Source organism: Penicillium chermesinum, assembly GCF_028974085.1.
Source record: "Penicillium chermesinum strain IBT 19713 chromosome Unknown utg000004l:1.0-3345178.0:1.0-3348027.0, whole genome shotgun sequence".
Taxonomy (NCBI): domain Eukaryota; kingdom Fungi; phylum Ascomycota; class Eurotiomycetes; order Eurotiales; family Aspergillaceae; genus Penicillium; species Penicillium chermesinum.
Window position 1 is genome coordinate 3,253,055 of NW_026695314.1, and position 14,364 is coordinate 3,267,418.

A 14,364-nucleotide genomic window follows, 5' to 3' on the forward strand; every position below is an offset into this window, starting at 1 on the left:
GAGGGGACGATGTGTGTTCGTAATATAGGAAGGCTTTTGGTCAATTGTGTCCAGGCATCCTTAAGCTGTCGAATGAGAGAGACTAGCCTGTAGTTGGAAGACGCGTTGGGCGACATATGCCTTGGGACGTTGTGCAGTGATCGCCATAAGACCAGCCTGTAGGGGACTGCAAGGGTAAATATCCTCGATTAGGTCGGTTGCAATGGTGCATTGTGTCGCAACAGTTGCCAACATTTGTTCTTGCGCCTTATCTGTGTCGGAGTCAACCTGGGCTAATTCAGGCCATAGACTGAACGGGGCTGGATCTTTGTTCGCGAGGCCAAAGTCCTTGTGCTTATTTAGCAAAGCCTCCGCCAGATCTACTAGACGGGGCGCACGGAGTATCTCAGCCACAGAGAGGGGGATTTGCTCAGCCCGGGCCATCGCTGTCAGCTTCATAGCTAAGACGGAATCACCACCAAGTCGGAAGAAAGAGTCGTTGATGCCCACTGCATCGGGAGGAAGGGATAAGACTGTAGTCCATAGCTTGTGCAGTCTATGCTCCATAGGGGTTGTTGGAGGTTGCTTTGCGATTATTGAATAAGAATAGCAACTCAGCAACTGGCGGGACATTTGGCGGAGCTCTTCCCGCACGAGTTGGCGGTCCAGCTTTCCAGAATTGTTCACTGGGATCTTTGGAGTAAGGAGGTACACTGTGGGTATCATGTAGGCCGGTAGCATCTGGCCGAGTTCGATGTCCAACCGCTGGAGGCTATTGCGAGTGGCATCGGTAATCTGTGAATAATCGAACAAACCTAGCGGTCCATTGCTAGATGATCCAGCCCCAGGATATTCGATAACAGCTACTAGCATCAGAACTCCATCGTAGGCTTCACCAGCCGGTCGCACCACATCAACAATAGCTTCGGTTGTATTTGGAAGCCGATACACAATCTGACTTTCAATTTCACCAATCTCAACACGTTGGCCACGAATCTTAACCTGTGTGTCGCGGCGACCGATATATACAATAGAGCCATCTGCATTCTGCTGCACCATATCACCAGTCCGATACATCCGTCGGCCAGTTAGACCAAAATGTTGTGTAAAGGCTGGGTCATGGATAAAGGCAGTAGCGGTCTTGACAGGGTCATTCAAATAACCACGTGCTAACTGGGGCCCTTCAATTAGTAGCTCGCCGGGTGCACCGATTGGAACCAATTGTCCAACATTAGCTGGGTTGACGATCCAGAAAAGACTTGCAAGTGGCTTCCCTATATTTGATGCCTCGGATCTTCTCTGGATTGGGTTTGCTGTAGTATGTATACAACACTCAGATGGTCCGTAGGCATTGATAATAGTCGTATATTTGGCCCACTGGTCAATCACCTTGGGCTGAACCGCTTCACCCATCAATACCAGAGTCCGTATGCTTGGGGTGCTTTCCGGCTGGACTAGAGAAGCTACTGTTGATGTCAAAGTAGCAATAGAAACCTCAGCTTCTGAAAGGAAGGATGTAAGTCGGTCAACACGGTCTTTTTCTGAAGGAACACAGATGCAGGCTCCAAAAGATAGACTTGTTATAATCTCCTGGATAGCAACATCAAAAGTATGGGCTGCGAACTGGGAGAGCCGGTCATAGCGTTGTATATTAAAAGCACGCCCGTGTGCAACAATGCTAGTTGCAAGGGCGCCATGTTCAAGAACAACACCCTTAGGCGTTCCAGTGCTACCAGAGGTGTAGATAATCCATGCAGTGTTCTCAGGCCCTATAGATAGGCAGGGCTCAACAGAAGGTGTTGGGGTTGCTTGGGCTGTATTGAAGAAAGAGTCAACCGTAAGCAGCTGTGTATGCTCTGTAAGCATAGCTAGCCGTTGTTCTTGACCCTGGTCAACTAGTATTAGCTGCATGGCAGTGTCTTTAACAATACCTTCAATACGCGCTAGGGGATGTTGCACACCAATAGGCACAACAGCGCCACCAGCGCGGAGGATAGCCAACATAGCTACCACCGCCCACTTCGATTTATCCATACACAGGCCGACCATCACCTCTGGCCCGACATCTCGCTCTACCAGGTCATAACCTAGCTGACGGCTAGCATCATCTAGCTCCTTAAAAGTCAATTCTCCATCCCACGCGCTGATAGCTATTGCAGAGGGCTGTTCCACCATCTTGTCTAGCACCATTGCATGAATGCAACGCTCTACCCTTAAGGGCACTGATGAGTTCCAGCTGCTCAACTGCTCGTTATCATCCCTTGATAGAAGTTGCATCTGCCCTAGCGGCTGGTCTTTGTGTGCATTTCGTGCTAGTTGCTGGACAATATGGTCGAACTGTGCGAGCAGGCGATATGCGACGTCAACTGGGAGGACTTCGCGGTCATAGCGTAGTTCAACTTTTACCGTATTTGTCTCTGCCACCATTGTACACTCCACTGTAAGTGCGTATGCGTCAAAGGCTTCAGCGAAGCTTTCTGTATGCTCTGCCTGCAAAAAAGTCATCGGTAAGGCTGAGTCGCCCTCCTCGGCAGGCTGAACAACAAAACTATGACCTGGGTCAAATTCCGGTCCCAGGCTGGAGACCATGCGGCGAATATTCTGCAAACCAGTGTGTTCAAATTGGATCATCTCTGTTGCTCGTCTATGTATCTCGTTCAGGAAACTCTGTATAGACTGCGATGGCGAGGCAGAAACACGGAAAGGAACTGAAGTGACTGTTGGTGCGATCAGATCAGTGATGCCCTCAACAGCCGCCATACGGCCGGATAGAACAACACTGATCACTGATTCCTCGGAACCAGTGTTGACAGCTACTAGTAGCCCCCACGCGGCTCGTAGTAGTGTCGATGTTGTGCCAACACTGGGAGTATTTGGGATTTCAAGTTGTCGCTGAATCACATCTCTTGGGTTGACCACATAGTGCGGCGAGGGCAAGGCGGGATATTGAGCCCAATTGGTACCTTCAAGCTCTCGCTGCCAGAATGCGGCTGCCTTTTCCTTGTCCAGCCGGGCCAAGTATGAGATAAATCGTGAGACAGAGACAGACACTAAAGAAACCTCGTCTCTTAGCAGCTGTGTCGCGAGTTTCGATATTTCGACCAAACTCCATCCATCGAAAACACTGTGATGGGCGGTCCAGACAAAGTACCGACAATCTCCATCTGCCAATATTATTGCACGACTGAGTGCACTGCCGTATGTTAAAGGCATAGCTTTGTCGGCTTCCAGATACTCCTGGAGTGACATCCTGTCCTGCCAGGTCACCTGCTCTCTAATCACGATCTGTAGTGCGTCGGAGTATGCAGAAGGGATGATGCGGGTTCGCAATATAGGCAGGAGCTCCACCAAACTCTCCCAGACTGCCTTCAGCTTCTGGATAGACAGGTCGGCGTCTAAGCGGAACACACGCCGGATTACGTAGGCACCGGGACGTTGGGCGGTAATCGCCATTAATCCGGCCTGCAACGGGCTGCATGGATATATATCTTCAATATCATCAACAGATACACCACAGTACACAGCAACGTCGCTTAACAGCTGTACTCGCTCGGCGTCAGAGTTATCAGCATGAGTAAGTTCCGGCCAGAGACTGAATGGGGCTGGATCTGTATGCACCAAAGGGGTTGTCCGCGACTTGTTTCTGTTCTATATTGGCTGCCATGTCTACCAGATGGGGCCATTGGAAGATATCAGCGACAGTTAGAGGGATCTTCTGGGCTCGGGCGGCCGCTACTAGCTTCATAGCCACAACTGAATCTCCACCAAGGCGGAAGAAAGAGTCATGGATGCCTATAGCCTTAGGCGAAAGCATCAAAGCCGAGGCCCAGACGGTCTGCAGCCTCTTTTCCATGGCAGTGCTCGGCGCCTGTTTTAAGCCTGCCGAACAGGATAGGCCGCTCAGTGACTCACGGGATATCGCACACAGCTGGTCCCGCACAGCACGGCGGTCTAGCTTTCCAGATGCGTTGATCGGGATACTCTGAGCCAGTATAAAAACCGCGGGGACCATATAAGAGGGCAAGACGTGTCCAAGCTCGGCCTCTAGCTTTTTAATGTCCTTGCGCACGGATTCAATAATCTGTGTGCCGTTGTAGAGCTTCAAGGGTCCTGAGCTGCTCGGCGCAGGCCCTGCATTAGCATATTCAATGACCGTGACAAGTATAGGGAGTGCACCGGGCGTATCATCGGCGGGGTGCACCATATCTACCATTGCCTCATGCCCACGCGGCAGCAGACGACTAATCTGATTCTCTATTTCGCCGATTTCCACGCGCTGGCCACGGATCTTCACCTGCGTGTCCATGCGGCCGATATACGTAAGGGAGCTGTCTGCATTCTGCTGCACCATATCCCCGGTGCAATACATACGACGGCCGGGGCTGAGACCCAGCTCCTGCACGAAAGCCGGATCTGTGATAAAAGCGGCGGCGGTCTTCTCGGCGTCATTCAGGTAACCGCGTGCTAGCAATGGACCTTCAATCAGGAGCTCGCCTCGCACACCAACAGGGCAGAGGCGGTCATGATTCCCAGGATATACAACCCAGAAGGCGCCTGCGAGCGGCTTGCCCACATTTGCTGTATCCTTGTGTTCATTCATAACCTGGGCCGCACACACGATGGAGCATTCCGACGGACCATATGAATTGATAAGTTGGACCCTGCTACTCCATTTATCGACCAATTGCGGCTCCATCGCCTCACCCCCCAGAGCAAGCTTTGTGAGGGACGGCACCTGCTCCGGGGTCAACAGCTTGAGGGTTGTCGGCGTCAACTCCGCGTAATTGGCTTGGGTTCGTTGGAAGCAGCCGGCTAAATCATTCATACGGTCTTCTTCAGACATGATACACACGCAAGCACCGCTGGCGAGTGTGCAGAAGATGTCGGTAATACACACATCAAAGGTAAACGCCGCAAATTGAAGCGTCCGAGATTCCATCGTCAGATCGAGGAATCGAGTGTTGGCCAAAACCGACGTAGTGAGGGCACCGTGTTCAAGGACCACGCCCTTGGGCTGGCCAGAACTTCCAGAGGTGTATAGGACCCAGGCCATGTTATCGGCTGTCACGGTGTCGCACGAGTCATACATCGTGGTAGGGAGTATTTTATCGAGGGCGGCATCGACAGCGATGGTAAGGGCACTGTTGAGGCGATGCGACTTTGCTGCAACGGGTCGACAAGAATCAGGGGCATAGACGTATCCTTGACGATTCGTTCGATGCGCGCCAGAGGATATTGTACACCTAGAGGGACGACCGCGCCACCTGCGCGCAGGATGGCTAACATAGCCACCAACGCCCACTTGGATTTGTCCATACACAGGCCGACCATCACCTCCGTGACCACGCCTTGAGCGACCAAGTAGGAGGCCAACCGACGGCTGGAATCGTCCAACTCACTGTAGGTCATTTCTCCGTCCCAAGCGTCGATAGCCACCGCGGAAGCCCGGTTAAGCACATTCTCACGTACAAGGTCATGGAGACAGCGCTCGTTGCGGGGGGTTACAGCAGAGTTCCACTGTCTTAGGCGCGTCCGGTCTTCCTCCGCTAGAAGGTCGAGAGCCCCAAGCGGCAGCTCCATGTCCACATACCGTGTGAGCTGCTCAGCAATGTGGCCGAATTGAGTAAGCAGACACTGCGCAGTCAAGACCGGGACGACTTCGCGGTCGAAGGATAGCTCAACTTTCACCTCGCCTGTCTCGACCACATTGCACTCGATATTGAGCGCGTAGGCGTCAAACGCGTCCATAGAAACAGCCTTATCATCCATATCCATACCTATATCTACCATCGGTCTTGCTGATTCGCTTTCCCCGACTGGCTGAACAAGGAAGATGTGGCCGGGGTCAAATTCGGGCCCAACTTCAGGGACCATCCGCCGAATGTTCTGAAGACCGGTGTGCTCATATGGGATCATCTCGGTGGCCTGCTCCTGGACCCTAGCAAGGAAACCGCGTACAGTCTGTTCCCTCCCAGCGGATACACAGAAAGGTACTGAGGTGATAGTCGGAGCTACAAGGTCTGTGATACCAGTAACAGCCACCATCCGACCAGAGAGCACAACATTAATGACTGCTTCCTCACTACCGGTATTAGCGGCAACCAAGAGACCCCAGGTAGCTCGTAATATGGTGGAGATTGTCACAGTCCCCGGTTTTAGAGAGATGTGCAGTTGAGAGCTTAGCTGATCACAAGGATTGACTTTGTACTGTACGGACGGTAAAGCGGGATATGATGTCCAGCTTACCCCTTGAAGGTGTCGCTTCCAAAATGAAGCCTTCTCTTCCTCCTTCTGACGAGCCAGGTAGGCGATGAACCGTGAAACTGGTACCGGGGCAGATGGCAGCGCTTCACCCCTCAGAAGATGTCCAAGTATCTCTATCATCTTCGACTTACTCCATCCATCGTAGATACTGTGATGAGACGTCCAAACAAAGGTTCGAGTTTCGTTGTCTTCACTCTCTATAATGGCCGTACGACTAAGCTCGCCACCGTACGTGATAGCCTTGGCACTATCCATCACAAGATAGTCCTCAAGTGATGCCCCATGATGCCAGACAGACTGCTCCTGTGTAACAACCTGTAGCGCGTCGGTCTGGATAGAGGGAACAATCCGTGTCCGCAGGATAGGCAGGGCCTTGACCATCTGGTTCCAGGCAGCTTTGAGTCGCTCTGTTGAGAGGCTATCATGTAGGTGGAACACACGCTGGATTACATAGGCTTTGGGATGCTGGGCTGTAATTGCCATTAATCCAGCCTGTAATGGGCTGCACGGATAGACGTCCTCGATTTGCTCAGGAGCAATCCCACTCTGCGCGGCAATATCTGCTAACAAGCGGTAGCGTTCAGCATTAGTACCGTTAGTCTGGGCAAGCTCAGGCCAGAGACTGAACGGCAGTGGGTCTTCTTCCATGATATCATTGGTTTCATAAAGCTCTTCTAAAGCTGCTGCCATATCTTCAAGACGAGGCAGGCGGAATATATCGGCCACGGAGAGAGGCAGATCTTTTGCACGGGCCGCGGCTGCCAGCTTCATAGCCATCACCGAGTCGCCACCAAGACGGAAGAAGGAGTCGTTGGTACTTATAGTATCAGGTGGAAGCGACAAAGTTGCGGCCCAGAGACTCTGAAGTCGTTCTTCCATGGAGGTCTTAGGAGCCTGTTTCATAAGATTCAAGCAGGAATAGCCAGTGAGTATCTCATGGGACATCATACGAATCTTGTCTTGCACTAGACGTCGGTCCAATTTGCCAGACAGATTGATCGGGATGTTCGGTGTAAGAAGGAATATAGAAGGGACCATATACGATGGTAGGACCAGCATGAGATCTGCGTACAGTTTCTCAAAGGTCTTTCGTGTATCTTCGGTTATCCTTGCAGGATTGTATAGATCTAGGCCTCCGAAGCTACTCAGGGTAGACCTAGTCTTGGCATACTCGACAATAGCCACCAATATCAAGATATCGTCATTAGCCGCACCAGCAGGCTTAATCACATCGACAACAATTTTGCCCGCTTCTGGTAGCAAAGACAAGATCTGGCTCTCGATCTCGCCAAGTTCAACTCGTTGACCGCGAATCTTGACTTGGGTATCACGTCGTCCGATGTAGGTCAGGGAGCCATCGGCATTCTGCTGGACCAAGTCACCAGTACGATACATCCGCCGGCCAGACCCTAGGCCTAACTGGGCGGTAAAGGCTGGATCCTTGATGAAGGCAGCAGCAGTCTTGAGAGGGTTGTTTAGATAGCAGCGTGCTAATTGCGGCCCTTCAATAAGCAACTCTCCAGGCGCGCCGATCGGGACAAGTTGTTCAATATTAGCCGGGTTGACTACCCAAAAGACGCTTGCGAGTGCTTTTCCAATATTAAGGCTTTCTGATCTGTGCTGGATTCTGTTTCCTGTAGTATGGATACAGGACTCCGAGGGCCCATAAGCGTTGATAATTGTTGCATGTTGAGCCCACTGGTCAACAACCTTAGGCTGTACAGCCTCACCCATTAGAACTAGCGCTCGCACACTAGGAACATCGGTTGGTTGAACCAAAGCTGCAACAGTTGAGGTAAATGTCACAATACTGACATTAGCTTTAGAGAGAAAAGAATGTAAGCTGGTTAACACGGTCATCTTCCGAAGGAATACAGATACACGCCCCAAAAACAAGAGTAGTCATGACCTCTTGGATCGCAACATCAAAAGTATAGGCTGCGAATTGTGAAAGCCGGTCATACGGTTGGATATCAAAAGCGCGTCCATGGGCGAGAATGCTAGTAGCAAGGGCGCTATGTTCGAGGACAACACCCTTGGGTGTTCCAGTACTGCCAGAGGTATAGATAACCCATGCCATATTTTCTGGTTGTGTGGCTGTAAGAGGCTTGGTAGATCTTGTTAATAAAGCTCTGCTGAAGAAAGTGTCAACAGCAAGTAATTGTGTATAGGTCACCAGCTCCGATAACCGCTGCTCGTGAGCACAGTCAACCAGCACAATTGGCGTAGCTGTATCTTTCACAATATCTCTAGTACGGGATACCGGATATTGTACACCAAGAGACACCACAGCGCCACCAGCACGGAGGATAGCCAGCATTGCTACTACTCCAAACTTTGACTTGTCCATACACAAGCCGACTATTACTTCCGGACCGACACCTTGGTCGACCAAGTGGTATGCCAGCTGCCGGCTCATCTCATCCAGTTCACCGTAAGTCAAGTCACCATCCCAAGCGCTGACGGCCTGAGCCTCTGGCTGGGAGTCTATCTGCTCTTGCACCAGTTGATGAATACAGCAATCAATTCCAGCTGGTACGCTTGAGTTCCATTGAGACAGCTGCGCTGCATCCTCTGTGGAGAGTACTTGTATTTGTCCAAGCAATTGCCCACCTTCAGTGTCCTTTGCTAACTGCTGCACAATATGGACAAACTGGGCAAGCACACGCTGCGCATCATCAACAGGGAGGACTTTGCGGTCGTACCGTACCTCAACCCTGACTCTGCTGCTTCCTTGACTGACTGTACATTCGACATTGAGTGGATGGGCGTAAAACGCGTCCGCGGTAGTCAGCTCTCTCTTGAAAAACATGTCTAATCTTGGCGACAACTCGCTCTCTTCAGCCAGCTGCACAACGAACATATGGCCAGCGTCAAAGTCTGGACCAAGACTAGAAACAATACGTCGGATGTTCTGAAGACCCGTATGCTCGAATGGGATCATCTGTATGCTTTGTTCCTGCATAGTAGCAAGGAATTCACGTACAGTCTGTTCCTTCCAGGTGGATGCACGGAAAGGCACCGAGGTGATGGTCGGAGCCACAATATCTGTGATGCCATCAATCTGGGCCATGCGACCAGAGAGCACTATATTAATAATAGCTTCGTCAGCCCCAATGTGGGCCGCGACGAGGAGAGCCCAGGCAGCACGCAGCAGTGTCGGGACGGTTACAGCACCTGCCGTCCGTGGAATGCTGATCTCTTGGTTAAGCAGGTCGTGAGGCTCAGCCTTATAGTTTAGGAATGGCAAGGGCGGGTAGGAAACCCAGTTGGCGCCTTCCAGATGGTCCTTCCAGAATTTTGCTGTCTGTTGCTTATCCTGCTGGGCTAAATACCCAATAAAGCGCGACACAGGCACTGGGGCTGGGACCACTTCACCCTGCAACAGCTGCACAAGCATTTTCATCATCTTGCCCATGCTCCAGCCATCGTAGATGCTGTGGTGGGTCGTCCACACGAAATATCGATTTGTCCGATCCTCGCTCTCAACAATAGCCATACGGCTCAAAACACCGCCATAAGTGATTGGAGTGGATTTATCAGCGGCAAGATAATCATCCAGTGACGTTGAATGCTGCCAAGTCGGCTGCTGGTCGCGAACTACCACTTGTAATGCATCAGCTTGTGCTGAGGGGACGATACGCGTGCGTAAAACAGGCAGGGCTTCCACTAGTCTCGCGCATGCTGCCTTTAGCCGGTCAATAGACAGATCGGCCTCTAGGCTAAACACCCGTTGCAGAATGTAGGCCTGAGAATGCTGTGTGGTGATTGCGATTAGTCCGGCCTGTAGCGGACTGCAGGGATAGATGTCTTCGATCTGGCTAGTGGCTATGCCGCACTGTATAGCAATATCTGCCAGCAGCCGCTCCTGGTCTTTATTCGAGGCACCAGCTTGGGCGAGCTCTGGCCATAAGCTCAGGGGTGCCGGATCTTTAAGTGTGGAGCCATTTATTTCTTGATCATTTGTAAGGACGGATTTTCCTTCCATAGCGGCTGCCATATCCACCAAATACGGTCGTTGAAAGATATCAGCCACAGATAAAGGAAGCTTCTCCGCGCGGGCCGCTGTCGTTAGTTTCATAGCTACCACTGAGTCTCCGCCAAGACGAAAGAAAGAATCGTTGATTCCGACTTGGTCGGGAGAGAGTGATAAAACCGTAGCAAACAAGCTCTGTAATTGAGATTCGATAGCGGTTGTCGGTGCCTGCTTTGTGATGGTCGAATAGAAGAAGCTGCTAAATGAATCGCGGGACATCAAGCGCAACTGGTCTTTCACAGTGCGGCGGTCCAGCTTGCCCGATGTATTTACCGGAAGAGTTGGGGCAAGCAAGAATGCTGTCGGCACCATGTATGCAGGTAGAACCTGCCCGAGCTTGGTATCTAATACCTTGATAGCCTCGCGCGTGGTATCAGTGATTGTCGCGGGATCGTAGAGTTCTAGATCGCCTGTACTACCAGACAATCCAGCTCCAGGATATTCGACCACGGCCACTAACATTAGTACTCCATCATCCGGCTCATCTGCTGGCCGGATAATATCGACAATGGCTTCGCGTACATCAGAGAGAATACGTACAATCTGGCTCTCGATCTCTCCAATTTCAACCCGCTGGCCCCGGATCTTGACCTGTGTGTCGCGACGACCGAGGTATGTCACCGAGCCGTCAGGATGTTGTTGTACCATATCACCAGTGCGGTACATCCGCCGGCCAGGGCATAGACCTAGCGCCTTTTCAAACGCAGGATCCGTCACAAATGCGGCTGCTGTCTTCGCCGGGTCGTTAAGATATCCCCGCGCCAGCAGCGGACCATCGAGTAAGAGTTCGCCTGGCACACCGACTGGAACCAGTTCCGCGATGTTGGCTGGGTTTACCACCCACAATGCGCCGGCAAGCGGTGTACCTATATTGTTAGCTTCTGAACTGTCACGAACTTGCTTAACTGTTGTCCATATGGAGTTCTCTGACGGGCCGTAGGCATTAATGATAGTAGCGTGTTGTATCCACTGATCAACCACCTTTGGTAGGAGGGCCTCGCCTGTTAAAATAAGTGTTCGGATTGCCGGCGTGTCCTCCGGCTGGACCAGTGCTGCTATGGTTGAGGTCAACGTAGCCACAGTGACATTGGCATCAGATAGGAAGGCCGTGAGACGACTGATGCGATCGTGTTCAGACGGCACACAGATACATGCGCCGATTGAGAGAGGTGTCATGATTTCTGCAATAGAAACATCGAACGTATACGCTGCGAACTGCGAGAGGCGGTCGTGCGCCTGTATACCAATCGCCGGTCCGTGGGCAAGGATGCTGGTTGCGACAGCACCGTGCTCAAGCACAACACCTTTGGGTTTCCCAGTGCTACCGGAGGTGTAGATCACCCAGGCTGCGTTGTTTGGCTCTACAGATAGGCATGGCTCGGTGGCAGGTGTCGGGGTCGCTGGGGCGATATCGAAAAAGGAGTCAATCGCGAGCAGCCGCAGATTTGCCAGTGCTGTTAGCCGTCGCTTGTGAGTGCGATCGACCAGGATGATCGGCGCGGAGGTGTCCGTCGCAATATGCTCCAGACGCGCCAGCGGATGCTGTACCCCAAGAGGCACCACAGCGCCACCGGCGCGGAGGATCGCCAGCATTGCTACTACTCCGAACTTCGACTTGTTCATGCACATGCCCACCATCACCTCCGGACCAACGCCTTGCTCAACCAAGTGGTAGGCCAGTCGCCGGCTCATCTCATCTAGCTCACCGTAGGTCAGCTCACCGTCCCAAGCGCTGACGGCCTGAGCCTTTGGCTGGGCAGTCAACTTGTCCCGGACAATCTCGTGGACACAGCGTTCCACACGTGGTGGCATGGCCGAGTTCCACCTCGAGATTGCAAGGCCGTCTTCGATGCTGTGGCTTGGGAAATCGCGAATGGACATGCTGCTGGCGCCGTCTAGCAAAAAGGCAACTGCGTCCTGGAACGCCGTCATCTGTGCCTTGGCAACCGGCCAGGCGACCCTGGAGGCCCAGTACTCAAGACTCAAGTCGATTTGATCGTCACTGAATCTGACGTTGGCGGAAAGATCATACTATTACGTCGTCAGTACCGTCAGTATTTACTCAGCAGGTGTAGAGCTCCTCACATCGGTGGCGCTTGTTCTCGCGTCTAGGGTCATGGAGACCCCTTCTGTGAATACATGTGTGTTCGTCGGCCCGCGCTCAATTGAGAGCAGTGTGTTCCCGAGGTGCTTCAGGGACCGCGTCTTTGCGACAGCCAGATCGGCTATGGGGATGTTCTGGAAAGGTAGGCCGTCTTGCCAGTCTCGTCTCGCTGCAAACAATGCATCCGCCACGCTAGTCTCCGGGTTCAATGTGACAGAGTATGGTAATGTGTTAATGAATGGCCCGACCGTCCCTTCGGCGCCTTTGAGATCGCAATTACGCCCGGAAACTATGTGTGAGAATGTGATGGCATCGGATAGGATGATGCGTCTAATCGCCAGCGCCCACGCGATCTGGAAGAGGTTGGCGGGAGTAATCATCATCTGACTGCAGACCGCGCGCAGTTTGCTGCCTGGAAGTGTTATTGAACAGTGGGTTGTCTTCAGGTGCAGCAATTGAGGAGTGCTGGCGATCACAGGTAGATGAGACTCGCTAGCATTATTAAGGTAGGTTGTCCAGTACTCAGCCCCTGTAGACGCAACCCCTGTGCTTCCGGCGGCCTGCTGGTGAGAGGCAAAATATGTGTAAGAGAGCGCGTTCTCCGAGAAGTACGCAGCTCGTTCATAGCTGGCACGGAAATCATGCAACAAGATTTCACCTGAATGTCCATCCACCAGGGCGTGCGAGATTTCCAGCATCAGCCGAAGCTCCTTGTCGCTGACTTCGTACACGCAAAGGCGCAGCGGGGTTTCGAACTTGCCGGTAGTAAAAGGAGGAACGGCACGAGCATCGCTTTTCGAAGGACAGATTATAACACGGGGGGGGTATAGTGTTATGTTTGAGGACAAGTTGGTCAAATTTGCCCGGACGGTGGTGGCTCTGGATAAATGTCGTCCGGAGGATCGCATGGCGCTGGACAAGGCCTCTCCATGCATCGACGACCCTCTCCGATGCAGGTCGCCGACGATCGGCCGAAGTCGAGAACAGCCCGATGGAAATATGGCTAATGTAGGAAGAAGAGTTGATCGCTTGGCTGACAAAGAAGCTTTCCTGCACGGCGGAGCACGGCGCAATCGATTCGATGTCGCCCACGGCGATACTGTGGGTCTTGAGGTCTGCGACCAGCTCGTCCGGCATAGAATCTTGCCAGTTGGCAAGAGACAAATTGTCGTCTCCATTGTCATAGCCATTGACTCCGGTGGCTGGTCCTGCATTCTCTTGGTCTATCTGTTCGGCGAGTGCACCCAAGCTCTCGGCCATCAACAGCTCTCTCATGTCCACATGAATCCCTGCATCGCGACATCTGGCGACGAAATCGATGGCTAGGATCGAATCACCACCGAGCAAGATGAAGGATCTTGTCCAGTCTAGCGTGTTTACGTCGATCTCAAGGACTTGAGCGGCAGTTTTACCAAGCACAAGCTTCGCTGGCTGGAAGCGCGCATTGGCACTCTGGGAATTGTCCATGGTCAAGGAGGATGGTTGGATCCGTCAACACAGTCGGAGCGCGCGGTAATCTCTTGTCAAGGGTATGAAAGTCCAAGATGCTTGTACCCTTGTCGAAAAGCGAGAGACTGGCAGTAGTGATGATAGCCCTTGAGAGAGCAGGGGGGGAAGATAGCTTGCGATACACTAAGGGGATATTTCTTAATCGGATTAGCCCGAGTGAGGCTTGACTGCAACTGACCAATGGTCATGCTTGATTTCCTTTGATTTAGTGAATAAAGTGAACGCTAGCCACACCGTGCAGGCGTTGTTATCCACTTGTCAATAAACCGACCCTACTTGAAGTTGTTATCCACTTGTCAATAAACCAACGCCACTTGAATCCGGTACATGTATGTCTGCTTACTACAGTTATCCAGCCAACCCCTCCCTGTTAATATGCATCCCCACTAGTCTGCATCTCACTCGCATGGTCTCTCCCAACTAGAGGAGATTCCTCTAATTACTTGCCCAACGTGTCTCATTGGAAGCCGAT

At 52.2% G+C, this 14,364-nt stretch overlaps 2 protein-coding genes across 2 annotated transcripts; both read right to left on the reverse strand.

Annotated features, from left to right (window-relative positions):
- Positions 1-60: 60 nt before the first annotated feature.
- On the reverse strand, positions 61-1,392 carry N7468_006133 (non-ribosomal peptide synthetase; the record flags this gene model as incomplete). Its single annotated transcript, XM_058475429.1, has 1 exon — positions 61-1,392. The coding sequence occupies one exon, from the start codon at positions 1,390-1,392 to the stop codon at positions 61-63; it is 1,332 nt and encodes a 443-aa protein (XP_058331169.1).
- A 190-nt stretch (positions 1,393-1,582) lies between these two features.
- N7468_006134 (Nonribosomal peptide synthetases (NRPS)) lies at positions 1,583-13,850 on the reverse strand (the record flags this gene model as incomplete). Its single annotated transcript, XM_058475430.1, has 7 exons — positions 1,583-1,602; positions 1,641-3,524; positions 3,598-5,120; positions 5,177-8,063; positions 8,125-12,310; positions 12,365-13,175; positions 13,450-13,850. The coding sequence occupies 7 exons, from the start codon at positions 13,848-13,850 to the stop codon at positions 1,583-1,585; spliced, it is 11,712 nt and encodes a 3,903-aa protein (XP_058331170.1).
- Positions 13,851-14,364: the final 514 nt, after the last annotated feature.